The sequence below is a fragment of the Lithobates pipiens genome, unplaced genomic scaffold (assembly GCF_037356315.1).
Source record: "Lithobates pipiens isolate NorthernLeopardFrog02 unplaced genomic scaffold, aLitPip1_a1.2 Scaffold_30, whole genome shotgun sequence".
NCBI lineage: Eukaryota > Metazoa > Chordata > Amphibia > Anura > Ranidae > Lithobates > Lithobates pipiens.
This window is the reverse complement of record NW_027507791.1, coordinates 96,243,596-96,264,995: the sequence shown is the minus strand read 5'-3', so window position 1 is coordinate 96,264,995 and position 21,400 is coordinate 96,243,596. Positions and strand designations below refer to the sequence as shown.

Below are 21,400 nucleotides of genomic sequence, written 5' to 3'. Positions count from 1 at the left end.
TGTGCCAATATACCATTCATGTACCTCCTGTTACAGATAAGAAAACACTTTCTCTGCCTTTAAGGACAGGCCTTACCTCAGCCTCCAGTCTCCTGTAAAAAAAAAAAAACTCCTCCATTACTTCCTGCTATCTGACCCTTAGGACATGAAAACCGTTGGAAGGAAGGATTTCACCAGCTGACCTCATTAACAAACACCCTGCACTTGCCCTCCCCCTCCAGGAGATTGCTCCCATCCACATCTGTACTCACATACAATCAATGAACACCATTCTCACTGAATACACAGCCAGAAGGTCTTTCTCCTGTAGCACTACCCTTAAAGTTGCTGCTGGTAACTGACTCCTCTATTCCTGCACAGCCACCTAAAAAGGTGAACTTAGTTTTTAAAGACACAGTGGGGTTAATTTACTAAAAACTGCAGCGTGCAGCTCTGCATAGAAACAAATCACCTTCCTTTTTTTTTTGTCAGAGCTTAATTGAATAAGCTGAAGTAAGAAGTTGATTGGCTACCATGCACAGCTGCACCAGTAAATCAACCTCATTGTCACTTTGCCCATTAAGGGCAAAGTAACAGCGTCTTTGTAAAGAGTCCCTTGATCCTTCTTGCTAGCAGTCCCTTGAAGCTCCTACCTCCATCATAGCTGACAATACCCAGTATTTTTGTGACATTGCTCAGGGTAGCAGCAAGTCACTGGTTCTAAGTGCTGTCACATGACCAAGGAAGTGATGTCACCTCTTCTTTTAGCATAGAGCACAAACCCACACTATGTAATTTAGAGCCAGCTGCAACAGAGGCAGAATCAGTGGGAAGTGTTGGCAATGTGAGTGTATCAGGGGTTTCTGAAGACCTTTTACAGTGTCCCCTAAATAATCAATGTGATAGTATGGAAAACGTTTGTGGTTGGACAATTTCCAGAAACAGAAAAGTGTCTCTGAATCCCTAGTAGTGATTAAAAAGAGAAATTAAAGTGGGGTGCCCCTAAAAAAATAAATAATTAAAAGTCAGTAGCTACAAATACTGCAGCTGCTGACTTTTAATAATCGGACACTTACCTGTCCCAGGGTCCAGCGATGCGGGGGAACAAAGCCCCCCCTCGTTCCCGCTCTGCTCGCGGCGCCGTCATTCGTACTGTGGGCACCCGGCCCTGGCTTCACAGCCAGGCACCCACTGCGCATGCGCAAGCGGCCAGGGCGCCGTGATATGCCACACAGTCATCTGGGACACATGACAGGTCCCAGATTACTGTGCGGCGCGAGGGGAAGTGATGTCACCAGCCCAGGCAAGGAAGAAGGCAGACTACGAAGGGCCCCCTAGCAACAGGTGTTTAGAGGTGAGTAAAAAAAATTTTTTTTTTTTTTTTTTTTAAGATTCTGAATCACTTTTTTATTTTTTTGGTGACAACACCTCTTTAAAAGGGGGGCAAAAATAATGGGACTTTAAGTGGAGATATATATGTCTGTTACCAGGTAAGCACACACACAATGTGATTTAAGAAAATATTACATTTTATTACATAGTATCAGATAAAAATCCCATAGTCGTCATAACATTTTGACCATGAATTAATACTTAAAATATGAAACAAGATGCTTGGATATGCTAAGGGATCCAAGCATCTTGTTTCATATATTAAGTATTAATTCATGGTCAAAATATTATGAGATTTTTAACTGATACTATGTTATAAAATGTATTTTCTTAAATCACATTGTGTGCGTACATACCTGGTAACAGACATATATATCTCCAATTAAAGTCCCATTATTGGGAGAGCATTGTCCCTCTCTTATTTTCTCTTTTTAATCAATGTGACAGTGTCTCTTCAACAAATACCATATTTGCCGGCGTATAAGGCGACTGGGCGTATAAGACGACCCCCTATTTTTCAAGTGAAAACATAGGTTTTGGGCAATACTCACGGTATAAGACTACCCCCCTTCTGAGGCAACACCATTTTAAAAAAAAACAGTAGAACCATTAAAAAACACAAAGCAAGAATGCCAACTACTCATCCGCCATGCTGTGATATGTCATAAAGTAAATCAAACAATAATAACACAAACAGAGATCTATTGAATGCCTCAACTATGGAAAGTAGAATTTTTCACTAACCAAACCTATACCACTTTTGGGTTACATTCTATGGGAATTGTCCACCAAAATGCATTTAATAACCCCCCTGTCATATGTCCCAGATTTACCTGTCCCTCCTGGGTGCCTGGGACCTCAAATGCAAACAGCAGGATGTATAGTAGTAGATCAGTGAATGGATTTACCCAGGGAAGTATGGTGAGCGGTGTATTATTTTAATGAATACCACGCCTGCTTGGATTGGCAGAGGCTGTAGCATCATCAGCCCTTGCCTCTCTCTCTCTCTCTCTCTCTCTCTCTCTCTCAAAGCCAATCCGAGAAGGCTACTCTATGTAGCCTGCTCGGATTGGCAGAGGTTGTTACTCCAATCCAAGCAGGCTCTGTATTCATTAATAGAATACATCGGTCGCCGGGATTGGCTCAATGGCGTATACTGTTTGTAGCTGAAGCCACATACAGTATTAGCAGACATTTGGGGGCTGACATCCATTGAGCAGCATTGTATACCCGGCGTATAAGACGACCCCCAATTTTTGGGCATTTTTTTAAGTGTAAAAGGTAGTCTTATACGCCAGAAAATACAGTAATATTTTTTTGCAGCTATTTATGAATATCCAAATAGAATAAAATCCAGTTTATATAGTTCCAAGAGTTGTTGTAATAAGTTTAGAGGTAGCTGTGAAATATATTCAGCACTTAATTTGGCATCTGTCCTTGATTCAATGTACTTCTTAATTTCTGGGTATCTGAGGTTGGATGGGGCACCAACAATTTGCAGAACATGGTCTGAGTCCTGTTTGAGTGTTTCAAACTTGCCTAGTACATTGTAGTCTATATTACATGGATCACACAAATAGTGCATAGGTCTCCAGTGTTTATCAAGGCGTTCAGGTTTCTGTTCAACAATAAAATGAACAAACTCTTGAAAGGATACAGATTCTGTTGAATTGGTGTGACCTCTGAACTTTGACTTAATTATATTTGCTATTTTGGTTCCATAGTAAAAACCAGTATAATGAAGAAATTTGTCTCTGTACGCTGAGATGATTCTTTGCAGTGGATCTCGAGTAAACATCACTTTGGTGTATGTATTGAGAATTGTTCTTTGCTGGTCAGGAGGATAATCTGAAAGCTTCTTAAAAAAGGTGTCTTCATGAACAGCCTCATGTTCAATGTATTCCGCATTGATGCTCAGGTTCAGTTTTAGCAGGAACAGTATCCTCTTCCAGTTGGAACAGCCCACTTTGGGCACCTCACAATAAATGAACTTATGATTTTCTTCAATGAAGAGCTGTTTAGCAACGGTTAGGTCTGCTGTAGTGGATGGGTGGGTCAGATTATTCTGAAGACATACAGATTTTAAAGCGATCTTTCGGTTCCTTTGAGTGATCCACATTTCAGTGTTATCTGAAGATGAAAAAGAAAAGACAATGGGGCTAATTTACTAAATGGAAATAGACTGTTTACTTTGCAAGGGGGTTTTCCCCAAAGCTAAGTGAATAAGATGAAACTCTACTGACTTCCATGATCCAATCATGTGCACACAAAAACTCTGTTTTCTTTTTTCCTTGAAGGGGATTGGATTATCTTTGTAAAGTGAAATGTCACTACATTCACTAAGCTCTGGAGAAAATTCCCTTGCAAAGTAAAGTAAAATGATGGGGGGCAGGCTAAAAGAACACCACATCCCGTAAAGTATACAAAACAGAAGAACTAGAAATATGGGACTTTTCAAGTGCCAAAGACCGTTTTACACTGAATGTATAAAAACATCTTGCTTTATTATACAAAAACAACATAAAATATCTCATAAAAATAGTTTTGATATCCACTAAATGTTATTGGTATGTATAGTACAAACCCATTCTTGGATGTCTTCACATAGCTCTAGATGAGTAATGGTTTAAACATATTTCGCAATCAGCTTCATTAGGGAAGACACACTATCCAAGCAAACACTTCCTCTTACAGTGGGATCTTGTAGACCTCACCAGGTCCCCACAAGGGGGGAATCCCCCACCCACCTAAATCCACCCCAGGAGGGGCAAAATGTGGACTGCAGGAGGGGAAAGAAAAAGGTGTAATGATACTGGAATTTCCTGCATGAACCCCAACTGCGCTTCTGCCTGCGTTTTGGTACTTGATCTGATTACAAGTTGCTTACCTGGCTTGGATGACTTTGCACCAGTCCTAAGTTTCTGTACCATGGTCTTCGCCAGCCTGCAGTCTTTCAGACAACACTCCTGCCTACACACCTGTTCTAGGTTATAGCCTATGTGACAGTCTACAACCTGCAGGGCCACCATTGGGGGGGGGGGTACATCCGAGGAGCCTGCCCGGGTCAGAAGAATGCAGGATGGGTAAAGGGGAGCCGTGCTGTGCATTACAGAAATGATTTCACAGCTTCTGATGTTCTAGTGTCACTGAGCTCAGACATCTAACTCTTTACTGCCACCTCTGGCTACTATGTGTATGTGCACCCCTCGTGTGATTTGTATTGTGCTTCTCAGCAACATATCAGCTTTGTGAAAACAGGCTGGGACTAGGTAGGAAGACCTTCTTTACAAGTAGGGGCTGTGAGGGGAAGGCAGGGAGGCTGTTTGTACAGGGAGGGGCCAGAGCCTTGTGTGTTTACAGGTTTGTGTATGTGAGGGGCTGCCATATATACAGGTGTGTGTGGGGAGGGCTGGCATATATCCACTTCCCGACCGGCGCACGACGATGTACGTCGGCAAAATGGCATGGGCAGGCAAATTGGCGTACCTGATTTGAATTTGAAATTGCCGCCGTATCATCTTGTGCTCGCTGGCGGCGTACATGGCGGTCGGGACCCCCGTGAGACCGGTCGCGTGTCCCGCAGACTCGATCGCCGCGGGGATACCCGCGATCGTCTCATGTGGAGGCTGAACTGGGAGATGCGGAAGTAAACAGCATCTCCCTGTTCTGCCTAGCAGCAATTGACACTGATCTCTGCTCCCTGTGATTGGAGTAGAGATCAGTGTTCACTAACACACAGTCATCCCCCCCACAGTTATTAACACGCCCCTAGGACACACTTAACCCCTACACTGCCACCCCCTGGTTAACCCCTTCACTGCCAGTCTCATTTACACAGGAATCAGTGCATTTGTATAGCACTGATTGCTGTATAAATGACAATGGTCCCAAAAATGTGTCAGAAATGTCCGATGTGTCCGCCATAATGTCACAGTCACAAAAAAAAAACGCTGATCGCCGCCATTACTAGTAAAAAAATTAATAAAAATGCCATAAAACTATCCCCTATTTTGTAAACGCTATTTTTTTTACCGAAAATATGTAGAAGAATACGTATCGGCCTAAACTGAGGAAAAATGTATTTTTTTATATATTTGTGGGGGATATTTATTATAGCAAAAAGTAAAAAATAATGAGTTTTTTCAAAATGTATTTAATTTATCAATCGACTTCAGTACAACCAGTCCGTTGGGCTGGCATAATGTATGGCCTGCCTTAGAAGTAAAGTCATTGTTCTCTGATGACTGAAAAATCTCCCGCTGTTAGAACACAGCAGTGCTGGAGTGATTTTCCCAACAACACTGACTGTGTTGATCAGGAAATCGAGCAATTTTCTTTCAACTCGTGGTTGAAGGAAATAAAATCCATAATGGATGGCCTGCCGTAACTGTAAAGTTAGAGAAGTTAGGCAGGAATTTTAAGCTTACAGTTAGTGACAGGAAAGCATTTACAGGCCCTGCCTATGGTGCCCCTCAGCCCATACTCTGCAAAACTTATGTTGTGCTTTATTTGTATAGTACTTACATTGGTGTCCTGAAACAGGAGTTAGCAAGGAAGTTAATGTCATCAAATAAGTGATAAATAGTCCCAAAAGCAAAATAGAAAACAATGCAATGAACCAAAGTATTTTTGGTGTTCTTCGCAACATCTTATGTTACAGGATCTAAAAGGAAGAAAATAAATAAATAAACTTTTAAGATTTTATAATATTTATTTAAAGGAAGTTATCATTTCTTTTAGTGTGTATTGTTGAATGATGAGACCAGGGGAGGCCAAGAAGACAGGGTACTGCGGCTGCACTGGGAGGAGTTCTGTCCTCTCTGCTGTTGATTGCTAAGTTTCGACACAAGGGGTCTTCAACAGTTGCACATTAAACGTTATGCCCATTAAAACCAATTAAGGTTTTAATGGGCATAAAAAATATTACGACTTGCAAGACAATATAAAAAATGTGATCACAAATGGAAAAATGAGTAAAAAGTAATGTGGGTGGCATAAATGTGCAACTGTTGAAGACCCCTTGTGTCGAAACGCATCCGGCTTGCACATTTATGCCCCCCCCCCATTTTGCTTACAAGTCGTTGTAAGATTTTTTATGCCCATTAAAACCTTAAATTGGTTTATTTGCACCATGTGAAGCATCTGTTTTTCTTTTCCTCCATATTTCACATCCTTCCATCTCTGACCATACTTCCATCATCTTCACGTGGACGTGCTTTGGCTATCTGCCATTGGTTGTTGGTCTCGTTTGGTCCCATAATTTGGAGTTACCTACCATCGCACTCTATGTGTTATTTCATATCTGCCACTGGTGGTTGATCTCGCCTGGTCTGGTTTCCTGGGACGGCTTACCATCACACTCAAGGTGATACCTTTTGGAGTGTAAAGCCTATTTGACTCACTGCTGTACAGTATGTGCATCCACCCAAGTCGGTAAGAGTACCTTATCGTGTTTATTTCATCTATTTATTGGAAAGAGTCTATTGGTACACCAATTACTGCAGCCAAATATATCTGGAAGCAAAGTCTGAAGAACTTTTCTTTCTTCTTTTTTTTGTGGTGAACACATGGACTTGGTTTTCTAATTTATTGTGTTTTATTAGCACTGTTAGCACCATTTTATGTTTGGTTTGTTCACTTTTCAGATTTTTTACACTATTGTGTGATTTTTACTACTATTCGGATTAAAATATGTTTCCATTTTCATGGACACAATTTTAAACGCTGCACATATTTTTCTTATGTTACTTTGTGAGTTTCTGAGCATTATATTGTTTCATTTAGGTTTAGCGCAGTGTTTTCCTTTCTCTACTGACAATGTCCACTGCTCTACTGACACCACTTTTAAGGTAGGATTTGTTTATATTACAGTGACATTTGTTTTATAACAAATTACTATTATTTGTTATTATATTTTCTAAGTAGCCCTTACTATTTAGTCAAAAGTATAGTGTAAGCGCTCCACTTATATATATATATTCCTTATAGTGATACAAAATAGTATGTGCTCATGTGTATCAAAATATATATAAAAATACCCCAAAGAAAGGGGGATGGTGCTGCGTGGCAACAAAACTTGAAAGTATATATAAAGTGACTTTTGAATATATATGTAAACAAAAAATGTAAGAAAATTTTATATAGTGACTGTGTGAATATTTATCCCAGTGGTGAAACAACCGGTAACTATAGATAAATAATCACAGTGATAAAGTCCATAAATAAATTTACTGCCACCTTTTCTCTCTGACATGCTTTATTGCCCATCTTGGAAATGTGAGTTTTAGCAAAATTTTTTTATTAAAGAGTTTTTAAAAAAAAACGTTATTATGCCATGTTGGCCTTGTTTCTTCATCTTCCATGCCTGAGTTGTTGTCGGATTTGTACATGAAGAACAGTGACTACATCTAGTCGTTTGTTGGGATCGTAAATGCCACGATTGATACGTCCAATTCTTAAGATCATGTTGGCTGGGATCACAAGCTTTGATTGACCCCTGAGGCGTACGTCTACTAGGGTCATATAGATCTGGTGAAATATTATCTTCCTCGGTCACAACATCACAGAATTCTGGTTGCTATCATAACACATCCGGATTGACATCTTGCACGTTTATTTGGACTATATATTTATTTATGGACTTTATCACTGTGATTATTTATCTATAGTTACCGGTTGTTTCACCACTGGGATAAATATTCACACAGTCACTATATAAAATTTTCTTACATTTTTTGTTTACATATATATTCAAAAGTCACTTTATATATACTTTCAAGTTTTGTTGCCACGCAGCACCATCCCCCTTTCTTTGGGGTATTTTTATATATATTTTGATACACATGAGCACATACTATTTTGTATCACTATAAGGAATATATATATATAAGTGGAGCGCTTACACTATACTTTTGACATGTCTTTCAGCTAAAAAGTCCCTAATTTTAGCGTGTCAGCAGCTGGTCGCTTATATTTTTTTATTATTTTTTTATTTTATTATTTCTTTTCACTTTTTTATCTCCATTTGCGCAATATTGTTGGTGTATATTTCTTTATATAGCCCTTACTATTTAGGCCTTGTTAATACATTTTCAATTTTTTTTTTTTTTTAAATGGTTCCGAACCCCAGTGGTCTTTTATCTCTTTCATGATGTTCAGGTAGATCTCCACCTCTCAAAGGTTTCCTACCCTGCCCTTTATTTCAATCTATTTTCTATTTATTTATTATATTTTATTTAAAAGAAAAAATGCACTTAAAGTGGTTCTAAAGGTACAAGGTCTTTTAACTACTAATGTATAAAACCTTTTGCATTCAGGTACCCTCCCCAGTACCCCATAAGTACTTATCTGAGCTCGATCTTGATCCAGCGATGTACACGAGAGCAACTGCTCTCTTGACTCTTTCTCTCCTCACTGGACAGAGAGGCAGCAGGGGGAGCCATTTGTTCCCACTGCTTTTAATCACAGCCAGTGAGGAAAGAGTGGGGGCGGGACTCAGCTGCTCTCTATGTGTCCGCAAAGCTGGCTCAGTTATGGGGGCACTCGCCAAGTGGCTTGCTATGGGGGCACTTGGCGAGTTGTGGGGGAGCCCAGAAGGCTGGCAGGGGACCCCAGAGAGGAGGAGGAGGATCGGGTATGCTTTGTGCAAAACCATTGCAAAGAGCAGATAAGTATGTTTGATGTTTTTTTAATTGGGGGTCTCTTGTGGCTTTTCTATTTCGACTAAACAGATCGAGGCAAGACTATCTCAAATCTGCTGTTTTCCTGGCCACACAAGAAGTGCTGAGTGCTTCCTGGGTTGTGCCTCACAGGTGAAATTGAGAAATGTAAGTCTCTTTACCTTGGCATTCTCTATCCTGTAGCTGGATTTAAATGCCCCTGGCTCCCATAGGACATACATACATGCCCACTTCTAATAAAGAGCCCAATGCTCCATTTATGCTAATTTCATGTGCGACAAGAGACGCCTAATATCTCTAGAGAACCTGTCACCAAAAAATGACTATCATATAAAGTGTATATAATGCAAATGAGTTGATAGATCCTCAAAGAACATAACTGTTAGTAAATCTTATCTGAAAGAGGATCCTGCAACTAACCTGACTGACATGATTAACATTAAGAACAATAGAACAAAGAAACATGAAGGAAGTTAGAATATGGCCATCTGCCTTATTTTCTTGTCTTCTTACCTTTCTTATTTAACCACTTTCAGACCGGACCATTTTGTTGGCTTAAGACCAGACCACTTTTTGCGATTCGGCACAGCGTCGCTTTAACTGACAATTGCGCGGTCATGCAATGTGGCTGCCAAACAAAATTGACGTCCTTCTTTTTCCCACAAATAGAGCTTTCTTTTGGTGGTATTTGATCACACCTGCGGTTTTTATTTTTTGCGCTATAAACAAAAATAGAGCGACAATTTTGAAAAAAACACATTATTTTTTACTTTTTGCTATAATAAATATCCCCCAAAATATATAAAAAAACATTTTTTTTCCTCAGTTTAGGCTGATACGTATACTTATACATATTTTTGATAAAAGAAAAAATCACAATAAGCGATTATTGATTGGTTTGCGCAAAATTTATAGCGTTTACAATATAGGGGATAGTTTTATGCCATTTTTATTAATTAATCTTTTTTTTACTAGTAATGGCGGCGATCAGCAATTTTTATTGTGACTGCGACATTATGGTGGACACAACTGACATTTTTGACACATTTTTGGGACCATTGTCATTTATACAGCAATCAGTGCTATACAAATGCACTGATTCCTGTGTAAATGACACTGGAAGTGAAGGGGTTAACCAGGGGGTGGCAGTGTAAGGGTTAAGTGTGTCCTAGGGGCGTGTTACTAACTGTGGGGGGCTGGGCTATGTCTTAGTGAACATTGATCTCTGCTCCAATCACATGGAGCAGAGATCAGTGTCACTTGTTGCTAGGTAGAACGGGGAGATGCTGTTTACATTGGCATCTCCCCGTTCAGCCTCCCAGTGAGAGGATCGCAGGTATTCCCGCGGCAATCGGGTCTGTGGGACCCACGACTGGACTCACGAGGGTCCCGACCGCCACGCCGCCAATGGCGTGCACGCGATGGCAGGGCGGCAAATACAAATGGACGTAATTAAAAAAGAAAGCTGCACTAGAAAACATGTAGTGCTAAATCATATCATTACCACCATAACACAAACTTAATTCTTCCACCTTGTGTACAAATTATTGATATAAACACAAATAAATCAATAGAAAAATTAAATATATTAAAAACTTAAACAGTCCAAAAAAAAGGGAAGGAGGATAAGAAGACGAGGCTTCAGTCCACTTAGGTCACTCCGTACACAACACCCTCAAAGTATGGAACACGTGCACCCAGAGAAAGGAATTCCTCCACCACTAGATTCAGTGAATCTTACCAGCTAGCAAGATCTTTTTTTTGGGAGATCACACGTGCTCGCAACAAAAACCATCAATCCGGTCCTTTAAGAGACACTGCTGATATCTCCAATTTGTGTATCCCCTCCTCGGAACGTCTCCCGTTTCAACCACAATCATTTAATGAGATAAAACAGAAAGGGTCCCATAACGTAACTCCATATAAAACTTTTATTTAAACAATATAAAACAGAGATTGCAAACTCACAATTTCAGCCATATACAACCGTGTATATACAGTAACGATCCGGCCGGCTCTCTCTCACTCACACTGCCCGTCCTTCCTAGACCAACGGGGAATGGCGGTGACGTCAGCACGCCGCTCAACCCTACGTCGTTTTGTCAAAGCTGACTTCTTCCTGGGGTACCTGTACCTGTACGCCAATTTGCCTGCCCGTGCCATTCTGCCAACGTACGTCGGCGTGCGCCGGTCGGGAAGTGGTTAAAAGAAAATGTGGGATATGAAAAAAAAAAAACACACATGCTCATCTAGGTGGATGCAGCATCAGTCTGTCCCCCACTGCCTCTATACCAAGAACTGAACTATCAAAGGCCGATGATCACTCAGTTATTGGTCTTCAGTGAGCAGAGAGTGGTGACTGTCAGTCACCAATTTTTGCTCTGCCCTCCAGAGCTTACTAGAATGCTGGGCTCTGGAGGGTGTCTTTCAGCAGCACACTTGAGAGGCTGAGCCAGCTGCTGGTCAGGCATCTGGGTGGATCCTGACATTAAATTTGAGATCTCTCCAGAGCCTGGACCAACTGAGTGACTTCAGCTGACAGTAGGCTTTTGTACACTGTCACAAACAAACCCAAGGATAAACCGAGGAAAAAAACAAGCTTTACTTACCACCAGCCCACAGACAACCAAATAACCTGTCTAACAGTATGTGTTAAAAACAGGGGTTTAGTCTGCACACATTTGCAAATGAATGCGTAAGCCACAGAGCCGCGCCAAGGCACCCCAATATCTGTGGTACCTAACACTAACTTGGAAGTGTCCCCACAGTGGAGGCACATGCATTCTGATGGATAGGTGAAAGCAGGTGGACTGAAGGGGAGCCACCCCTTCTTAAAGGTATAGGAGCACATTGAACACCCAGCACAATGGCAACACAGGTGTCAGTGAGGTGCCTGACCAAAAAACACAACCTGTGACACAAAAAGACGCCACCCGCTCTCACCTATAGCTGGCTATTGCAGTAAGAAGCTTGGAAGGCTAACAATGGATACAAACAAACCCAAGGATAAACCGAGGAAAAAAACAAGCTTTACTTACCACCAGCCCACAGACAACCAAATAACCTGTCTGTACACTCTCAGCTGAATTTGTGTCACAGCAGTGCAGAACAAAGTACATTGGCCCTACTTCTCCTTTAAGCCAGGAGAGTTCCCCAGAAGTGGAGCTAATGTGACTTGTACTATTATTTAAAAACTAGAACCTTGAAAATATAGGCCAATAAGTTTTACTTCTGATGTGTGCCAATTATTCTATGGTAATTTAAGGGATGATGTGCTTATAATCATCTTTAACCACTTCCATACTGGGCCATAGTGAAATGATCCTGGCAGAAACACTCTGTCCCTGTCCCCATTCTCGCCGCTCTTGCACTACTCCGGGGGCGCACAGTGCAGCGATCGGGGATGAGAATATGGCTCTTTACCACGTGACCGGCTGTGTCCAGTCACAGCCCGTCACAAGCACTGTCCTCATGCACACCGCTCGTGCGCTCCCCCAGGGGCATGCAGAGCAGCTATCAGGGATGCAGCATGTCACTCTGACACAGCCGGTCACAGAATGAAAACAAACCACAATAACTAGCTGTTACCGGATTCTCCTCCTCACTCACCCATCGTGGGTGAGGAGAAGATTGCAGCAACAGCTAGTTACCAATCACATTGTACACCAAATCACACTGATTGCCCCCAGTAATAAAGGGGATCTGTCACCAGCCCATCAGAGTACCTGTCACCAGCCCATCAGAGTACATGAGTACCTGTCACCAGCCCAGAGTACCTACCTGCAGACCATCTGAGTACCCGAGTACCTGTCAAAACCCCTCAGAGTACCAGAGTACTGGTCTCCAGCCCAGAGTACCCGAGTACTTATCTGCAGCCCACCAGAATACCCGAGTACCTATCTTCAGCCCATTAGAGTATCCAAGTACCTGTCTCCCGCCCATCAGAGTGCCCGAGTACCTGTTTCCAGCTCATCAGAGTACCCATGAATTGTGGGAAAATATTACAACATCAAAAAACTTGCCATGCCTCTTACTAAATACCTTGGACTGTCTACTTTTCAAAAAAGGCAAAAAGACATTTCAGGTCCTCAAGAAATGAGATAAGCCAGTGGTCATCAACCCTGTCCTCAGGGCCCGCTAACAGGCCAGGTTTTATGTATTACCTTGGGGAGATGCAGACTTGAATACTGCAATCACTGAGCAGCAAATGATATCACCTGTAATGTATTTCAGTTATCTTGCAAACCTGGCCTGTTAGTGGGCCCTGAGGACAGGGTTGATGACCACTGAGATAAGCTATCAGTGCATCAGGTGTGATCAATTTTCAATGATTGGCACCATAGCTTGTAGACTCTATAACTTTCATACAGACTAAATAATATCCACAAATTTTTTTTTTTTACCAAAAGATATGTAGCAGTTTAAATTTTTACCCAAATGTCTGAACAAAAATTACTCATTTGCAAAATTTTATAATAAAAAATAATAAAAAAGTGTTTTTTTTTCTTTCAAAATGTTCCCACTTTTTTCACTTACCCTATTTATCGGCATATAACACGCACTTTTTTCCCCTTAAAATCAGGGTAAAATCGTGGGTGCGTGTTATACGATGATCCCCCACGATTGTGAGCTGATTGTGAGTTCCCAGAGGCTTTCAGCCATTCTCTGCGGCTTTTGGCCACTCTTGGCCATTCTAAGCAGCGAGATAGACAGGACATCTGGCTCTGTATCTTGGCGGCGCCATTTTTAAAAGGCAAAGCTTAAAAAGGAAACTGACAAGGCTGCAAATGATGAACAAGGCTGCAAATGACACTGACAAGGGTGCAACAATGGACAAGGCTGCATGAGAAAGCTGCATATGACACTGCATTTATGGGCATTTAAATGTAAGTTTTTTTCCTTAAACTTCCCTCCTAAAAGTTTTTTTCCTTAAAATTCCCTCCTAAACGTGGGGTGCTGTCAGGAAATGTTCCATCCGCTGATAATATCTGTCTTTTGGCGTGCAGTACTCAGGCCCACCAGCAGGTGTCTCCTGTGAGTTTTGAGCTGTCAGGAGAGCTTTTCCCTGCTGATGCTATATCATCTTTGGGCCGCAGTACTGGCGTCCACCAGCGGATGGATCCTGGCAGTATGGAGCAGGCAGCACCTCCTGCAATCAGGTGTCACTTGAGGCCAATCACAGGCCTATAAATAGCTGGCAAGCACTAATATGTTTGCCCTGGTATTGTTCCTTGTGCCCTGACCTGCTGCTTGCGATCCAGAGCCTGATTCTGAACCTGTTCCTGCACCCTGAACCTGTGACCCGTGGTTCTGATCCTGTTTCCCTATCCTGGTCCCTACCCTGTCCCACCTGTTACCATTATCCCTGTCCTGCAGTCTTATCCGTCTATCCTCTCCCTGTCCTGTGTTCCCTACCCCATCTGCTGATCTCCCCGTGTATGACCTTGGCCTGGCTTGTGTCTCCGATTCTGGACTGCCCTTGTTTATTTACTGATCCTCTGTGTATGACCCTGGCCTGCCTATCGTTTACGATCCTAGCATTTCCCATTTATTGTACATATCTGTCTGTTGTTGTTTGGGGGTCTTTGTTGGTTGATTTATTGCACTGTGTGGTTGTATTTATATTATTCACTTTCCTTAACCACTTCCCGACCAGCGCACAACGATGTACGTCGACAGAATGGCACGGGCAGGCATATTGGCGTACATGTACGTCCAATATTCGTTGCCGCCGTGCCATCGGGAGCGCGCCGGCGGCGGCGCGCTCCCGCGCTGGTCGGGACCCCCGTGAGTCCGGTCGCGGGACCCGCGGACTCGATCGCCGCGGGCATCCCCGCGATCGTCTCACGGAGCGGCCGAATGGAGGAAATGCTGTATAAACAACATTTTTCCATTCTGCCTAGCAACTAGTGACGCTGATCTCTGCTCCATGTGATTGGAGCAGAGATCAGTGTACACTAAATGAAAGCCCAACCCCCCCACAGTTAGTAACACACCCCTAGGAACACTTAACCCCTACACTGCCACCCACTGGTTAACCCTTTCACTGCCAGTGTCATTTACACAGGAATCACTGCATTTATATAGCAGTGATTACTGTATAAATGACAATGGTCCCAAAAATGTGTCAAAAATGTCCGATGGGTCCCCCACAATGTCGCAGTCACAATAAAAATCGCAGATCGCCGCCATTACTAGTAAAAAAAAAAATAATAAAAAATTATTAATAAAAATGCTATAAAACTATCCCTATTTTGTAAACGCTATAACTTTTGCGCAAACCAATCAATAATCTCTTATTGCGATTTTTTTTTTACCAAAAATATGTAGAAGAATACGTATCGGCCTAAACTGAGGGAAAAAAAATGTTTTTTTATATATTTTTGGGGGATATTTATTATTACAAAAAGTAAAAAATAATGCGTTTTTTTCAAAATTATCGCTCTATTTTTGTTTATAGCGCAAAAAATAAAAACCGCAGGGGTGATCAAATACCACCAAAAGAAAGCTCTATTTGTGGGGAAAAAAAGGACGTTAATTTTGTTTGGGAGCCACGTCGCACGACCGCGCAATTGTCAGTTAAAGCGACGCAGTGCCGAATCGCAAAAAGTGGTCTGGTCTTTGACCAGCAAATTGGTCCGGTCTGAAAGTGGTTAATAAATCATATTTCACTTATACACGTTTGGGTTTCCTCTGTTGCAGTCCACACAGTTCTGGTCTTATCTGATACTTGACAGGTGCGTGTTATACGCCTGTGCGTGTTATATGCAGATACATACAGTATATCCCAAAAAAATGAAAAACCCAGTGGTGATTAAATGCCATCAAAAGCTATATTTGTGTGAAACAAATGATAACAATTTTGCTTGGGAAAGTGAGTAATTGACATTAAATTGTGAGAGCACTGAAAGCTGGAAATTGGTCTGGGCAGGAAGGGGGTATAAGTGCCCTGTATTGAAGTGGTTTCTTTTCTTGCACAATGATTAGCTGGTTTTTGCAAGTGAATTCTCACATTGTTTCACCTCTTTCACTATGCTAAGTGAAAATTCTCAACTTCTTTTGTAAATCAAGGTCTTTACCACCTTTCCCTGCATGGGCAAGGTCAAAGTGTCTTTTTAGGAATACTGCTTAATTGTTATTTTACCAACACAGTTCAATGTCAAGTACCAGATCTATAAGCAAACAATATCCAGGCATTATAATGGATAAAACACATGATGTAAATACAACTAAATAGAAAACGCACCTACAATAGTCATAAAAACTGGACATATTTCGTTTAGAAAAGGAACATTAATTCATAAGTCAGCCCACAGATTTGGAAAACATTATAAAGGATGACAGATGGCCTCCTGTTTACTTCCGCAATGCGCGCTCCCGCGAGCACGCATCGGGAAGTTCTGTGCTGGCCGTGTCCCTCGGACAAAGCCAGTCACAGATTGCTGTAAACGGCCAATCACAGCAGCCGTTTACATCGTGATCAGCGTGTCCAATGGGAGATGATCTCATATGTAAACATATGAGATCATCTCTCAGCGCCGCTCTCCCTCCTCACACAGACAGCGTGTGAGAAGGGAGAGATCAGCGGCTGCAGCGGCCGTAAGTTTAAAAAAAAAGGAAAAAAAGTGGCATTCGCCCCAGTGCCATCCTCCCCAGTGCCATCCGCCCCAGTGCCATCCTCCCCAGTGCCACCTGTTAGTGCTATCTGTCCCCAATGCCACCTGTTGTCAGTGCCATTTGTCTCCAGTGCCATCTGTCATCAGTGCCACATATAAGTGCCATCTGTCATCAGTGCCACGTGTCATCAGTGCCACATATTGCCATCTGTCATCAGTGCCACGTGTCATCAGTGCCACATAGTGCCATCTGTCATCAGTGCCACGTATCAGTGCCATTTGTCATCAGTGCCACCTGTCAGTGTCACGTGCCATCTGTTGTCAGTGTCATCAATGCCACTTATCAGTGCCATCTGTCATCAGTGTCACACGTCATCGGTGCCACGTATTAGTGCCATCTGTCATCGGTGCCACGTATTAGTGCCATCTGTCATCAGTGCCATGTATTAGTGCCATCTGTCATCAGTGCCACGTATTAGTGCCACGTGTCATCAGTGCCACGTATAAGTGCCATCTGTCATCAGTGCCACGTATAAGTGCCATCTGTCATCAGTGCCACGTATCAGTGCCATCTGTCATCAGTGCCACGTGTCATCGTCCTGGTGCTCCAGGGCCTTCAAAAGTGTAATAGGTAGTCAACAAGTTAGATGTGTAATTTATGCTCCTAGAACATGTGACGGCGCTCCCTGCATGTTGGGCCTCTCTATGTGGCCAGGCTGTGAAAAAGTCCCACACATGTGGTATTGTAATACTCAGGAGGAGTATCAGAATTTTTTTGGGGGTGTCATTTGTGGTATACACATGCCACGTGAGAGAAATAACCTATTACAATGACAATTTTGTGGAAAAAAAATAAAAAAAATAAAAAAATAAAAAAATCTTAATTTTGCAAAGAATTGTGGGAAAAAATTACAACATCAAAAAGCTCACCATGCCTCTTACTAAATACATTGGAATGTCTACTTTCCAAAAAGGGGTCATTTGGGGGGTATTTGTACTTTCCTGACTTGTTCGGGTCGCAAGAAGTGAGATAGTCCACCAGTACATCAGATGTGATCAATTTTGTGCGATTCGCACCACAGCTTGTAGACTCTCTAACTTTCTCAAAGACCAAATAATATCCACTAATTTGGGTTATTTTTACCAAAGATATGTAGCAGTATAAATTGTGGCCAAAATTTATGACAAAAAAATAATAATTTGCATAATTTTGTCACAGAAACAAAGAAATATGCGTTTTTTAAAAAAAAATCCGGTCTTTTTTCATTTATAGCGCAAAAAATAAAAACCCCAGAGGTGATCAAATACCACCAAAAGAAAGCTCTATTTGTGGGAAAAAAGGACAAAAAATTCATTTGGGTACAGTGTTGCATGACTGAGTAATTGTCATTCAAAGTATGAGAGCACCGAAAGCTGAAAATTGGTCTGGGCAGGAAGGGTGTTTAAGTGCCCAGTAGGCAAGTGGTTATAGAACACCTTAGTTGAGGGAGGGGCCGTCTTTTATTTAGCTAGGAATGGGTGGTCATGTGGGGCTCCAGAGGAGGTGTTAACCCTTGTGTGCTGACGGGAGGTGGGTCACGAAAGAAGATTTTACCTCTGGTTTAATAAGTGTATTTTTCTACAGTTTTTCTGTCAAGCTGGACTCCGGTTAGGCTTTAAAAATAATCATTGTGTTGTTCCCGCCCCCTCTTGTAAGACAGTAAGGTTTAAATGCTAATTTAGACCAGGTGGGTTCAAAGTAGGGGAATACTTTCCTTAATCCACGCTCCATAGACAGCTGACATTCTCCTTCCCTCCTTGAATGCGATTGGGCATTTGGCACTAATCCTGCATTGTGCTCAATGACTATGATGGGGGGCAGCCTCATGGCCGGCCAAGAGGAATGGCTTTGTAAGTCTAGTTTCACACTAGGGCTGCTGTATGATGATGTGTTTTTCACAATTTTTTGTAGTGTAACTTTTGCATGTTTTTGGTGCGTTTTTGACAAGTTTTTAATGCTTCGTGCATTTTTTTGTAGAAGAAAGAGACTGGAACTTATACACAAAACGCTGCCAAAAATGCACTAAAATCACATGTACATGCATTTTACACGTGTTTTTGGTGTATTCACGAAGTTTATGGGGCAGAAATGTGCTACCTTGCACCAAAAGAAGCACCTGTACCTTTTCAAATCTGTGCTGCATTGGCGTGAATGGCATATGGTTGGCATGGTGCTTACCACCAGGACACTGGGAAGGGTGGGGGGTGCTGGTGGGAAAGTTAAGACCATTTCCACTGTCGTACAGTACAGCAGTGGAAAAAATGCACTAGTGTGAATGGGGACTTAAACTGTCAGGGAGACAGCTTGGGGAGCAAAATAATTATTCTAGGGCTGTGGAAATTAAAGATTAAACTTTTGATTGGTACTCACCTCTCCGCCGGCTTCCGGGTCTTCAGGGAGTTCCGTCAGAGATCCGGTGACATCACGGACATCTACATCACTGGACTCCTCCCCCCTTCCCCAAGTGCCTTCACCTGCTAAAGAAAGGAAGGGGGGAGGAGTCCGGTGACGTTGAAGTTCTGATTGAACGTGATGCGTACGGGGGAGGAGCTACGCATGACGTCACCCGCTGTTTCCCTATGGAACTAACACGATTGCTAAAGAAAGGAAGGGGGGAGGAGTCCGGTGACGTTGAAGTTCTGATTGAACGTGATGCGTACGGGGGAGGAGCTACGCATGACGTCACCCGCTGTTTCCCTATGGAACTAACACGATTGTCGCCTTTAGACCCCTTTCACACCAGGGCGTTTTGCAAGAGCTATAGCATTAGAAATAGCTCCTGCAATCCGCCCTAAAAAGCTGCACCATTGTTTGTAGTGTGAAAGCCCAAGGGCTTTCACACTACAGCGGTGCGCTGGCAGGACGTCAGGGAAAAGTCCTGCCAGCAGCTTCTTTGGAGCAGTGAAAGAGCGGTGTGTTTACCGCTCCTCCACTGCTGCTCTCCATTGAAATCAATGGGGCAGCGCTGTAATACCGCCGGCAAAACGCCGCTACTGCGGGGGGTAAAAGCGCCCTGCTAGCGGCTGAAATCCCCACTGCAAATCCGGCGGTAAAACACTGCTAAAAATAGCAGCGTTTTACCGTCCACGCTATGGGTGGTGTGGTGTGAAAGGGGTCTTACATGCGGTGTTTTTATCATCTTTATGTGAGTAGTTTGTGTTTGAACACAAAAATGTAATGTTATCTTAAGCGTGAGCACTTAGATCTTTTCTTTCTACCCATGACCTGGCATCCTTGCTGAGATCTAAGGAGATGTGAGAGAAGTTTATGGTCTGTGTTAACCCTTTTGATACCCGCTTGCATGACCACCTGTTTGCACAGAGGTCCATGCCATAAGGCGAGAGGGATTAGTTAGACCGGAGGTGGAGGGATTGTCACGCTACTGTGGGAAAAAAAATTACTTACATCAGTGCTACAGTTTGAATTTAAAACATATTTGTGTGAACTGTGAATTTAAGTCATGGATTGTGGAAACTAACTAGTGTTGGGTGATTGTATATAGTGTATACCACATTTACCACTGACTAATGCAGAGTTACAATGCAGGGAGATCAGCTAAAAGTATTTGGATCTGTATGTGCGTTATAATTAATCAAAATTAGTCGATTAACCGATTAAAAAAACAAACGATTAATCGAACATGAAAATTTGAATCAGTAACAGCCCTAAAATATTCCTCTGCTTTACGTCCTCTTTCGTCTAATTAAGAATTTAAACTCTTACTATCGGGAAAGCGTGGGAGGGGGAGCACAATACTTATTTTAAAAGGCTGACCGGAGTTCAAATTTAAGCTCTAAAATACCTTTGCTTGTGAAGTGATAATTACAAAATCAACAATGGAATCTCAAAAAAGGGCTTGATGATTTTCTTACAATTAGTGATATGCACAGTTATAATTGTAAAATGTATCTATGGAAATGTTTTGATCCTGGGAGCTGATCAGACCCCCTCCCTAGTATGATCATTAAGTTTTTGTTTTCCTCCCTATGTGTCTACTGGTATCAGCTGCACACAATGTGACGGAGCTATCAGAGGTTACGCTTGGTGGACGAACACATTTTTTTTTCAGCACAACAAATAACTGTGTACCTATATTTTTCCGTGTGAAATCAATGCATTTCTGGAATGCAAAAATGACTGACATGGTCAAAATTTAGAACAAGATTCATGTCAGATATTGATTATTTGTTTAAAATACAAATTTGTAGAGTTACAAACAGCTATGATGTATTGGACCTTAACACATTATTTATCCTAACTTACTTTACATCTGGAGATTTCAGTATTTAATCTGTGTATATATATACTGATTTACCTAATTCCTTTGCTTGATTCTTAATATTCTTCTTCATTTGTCTTGTCCTGTTTTTCCCAGGAACTCATGGCAGAAACAGATACTGGTGTTCAGACAAGTAAAAGGCATCTGCTGTGAATTTGAACTTTGTTATGTCATCAAGCTAAAGTCCACTTCATGTTAACTCACTACTAACCTCACAAATGGTCATTTATGTGCAGATTTACCTTGAACATATTCGTACCTAATGTGTGCTCTAATAAAAAATAATGCATTTTTTCATGTGATTATAACCCATTTTCATTATGCATGGCTATTTTGTACATACATTCTTTTTCTGTGTACTATGGACAGGGCCATAAAAACTTTTTTTTTTTCAGCTTTGCGGAAAGAAACCCAC

The 21,400-nt window shown here is 41.9% G+C and overlaps 1 protein-coding gene across 2 annotated transcripts; it reads right to left on the bottom strand.

The window, feature by feature from the left end:
• Positions 1-1,654: 1,654 nt before the first annotated feature.
• Positions 1,655-21,127, bottom strand: LOC143943103 (carbohydrate sulfotransferase 9-like). 2 transcript variants are annotated; one of them, XM_077464657.1, is made up of 4 exons: positions 21,022-21,127; positions 9,564-9,769; positions 5,896-6,034; positions 1,655-3,501 (listed from the first exon to the last, which is right to left on the bottom strand). In XM_077464657.1, the coding sequence occupies exons 3-4, from the start codon at positions 6,017-6,019 to the stop codon at positions 2,699-2,701; spliced, it is 927 nt and encodes a 308-aa protein (XP_077320783.1). In that variant the 5' UTR covers positions 6,020-6,034; positions 9,564-9,769; positions 21,022-21,127; the 3' UTR covers positions 1,655-2,698. The 2 variants fall into 2 exon arrangements, with proteins under 2 accessions (XP_077320783.1, XP_077320784.1); XM_077464658.1 differs by lacking the exon at positions 9,564-9,769.
• Positions 21,128-21,400: the final 273 nt, after the last annotated feature.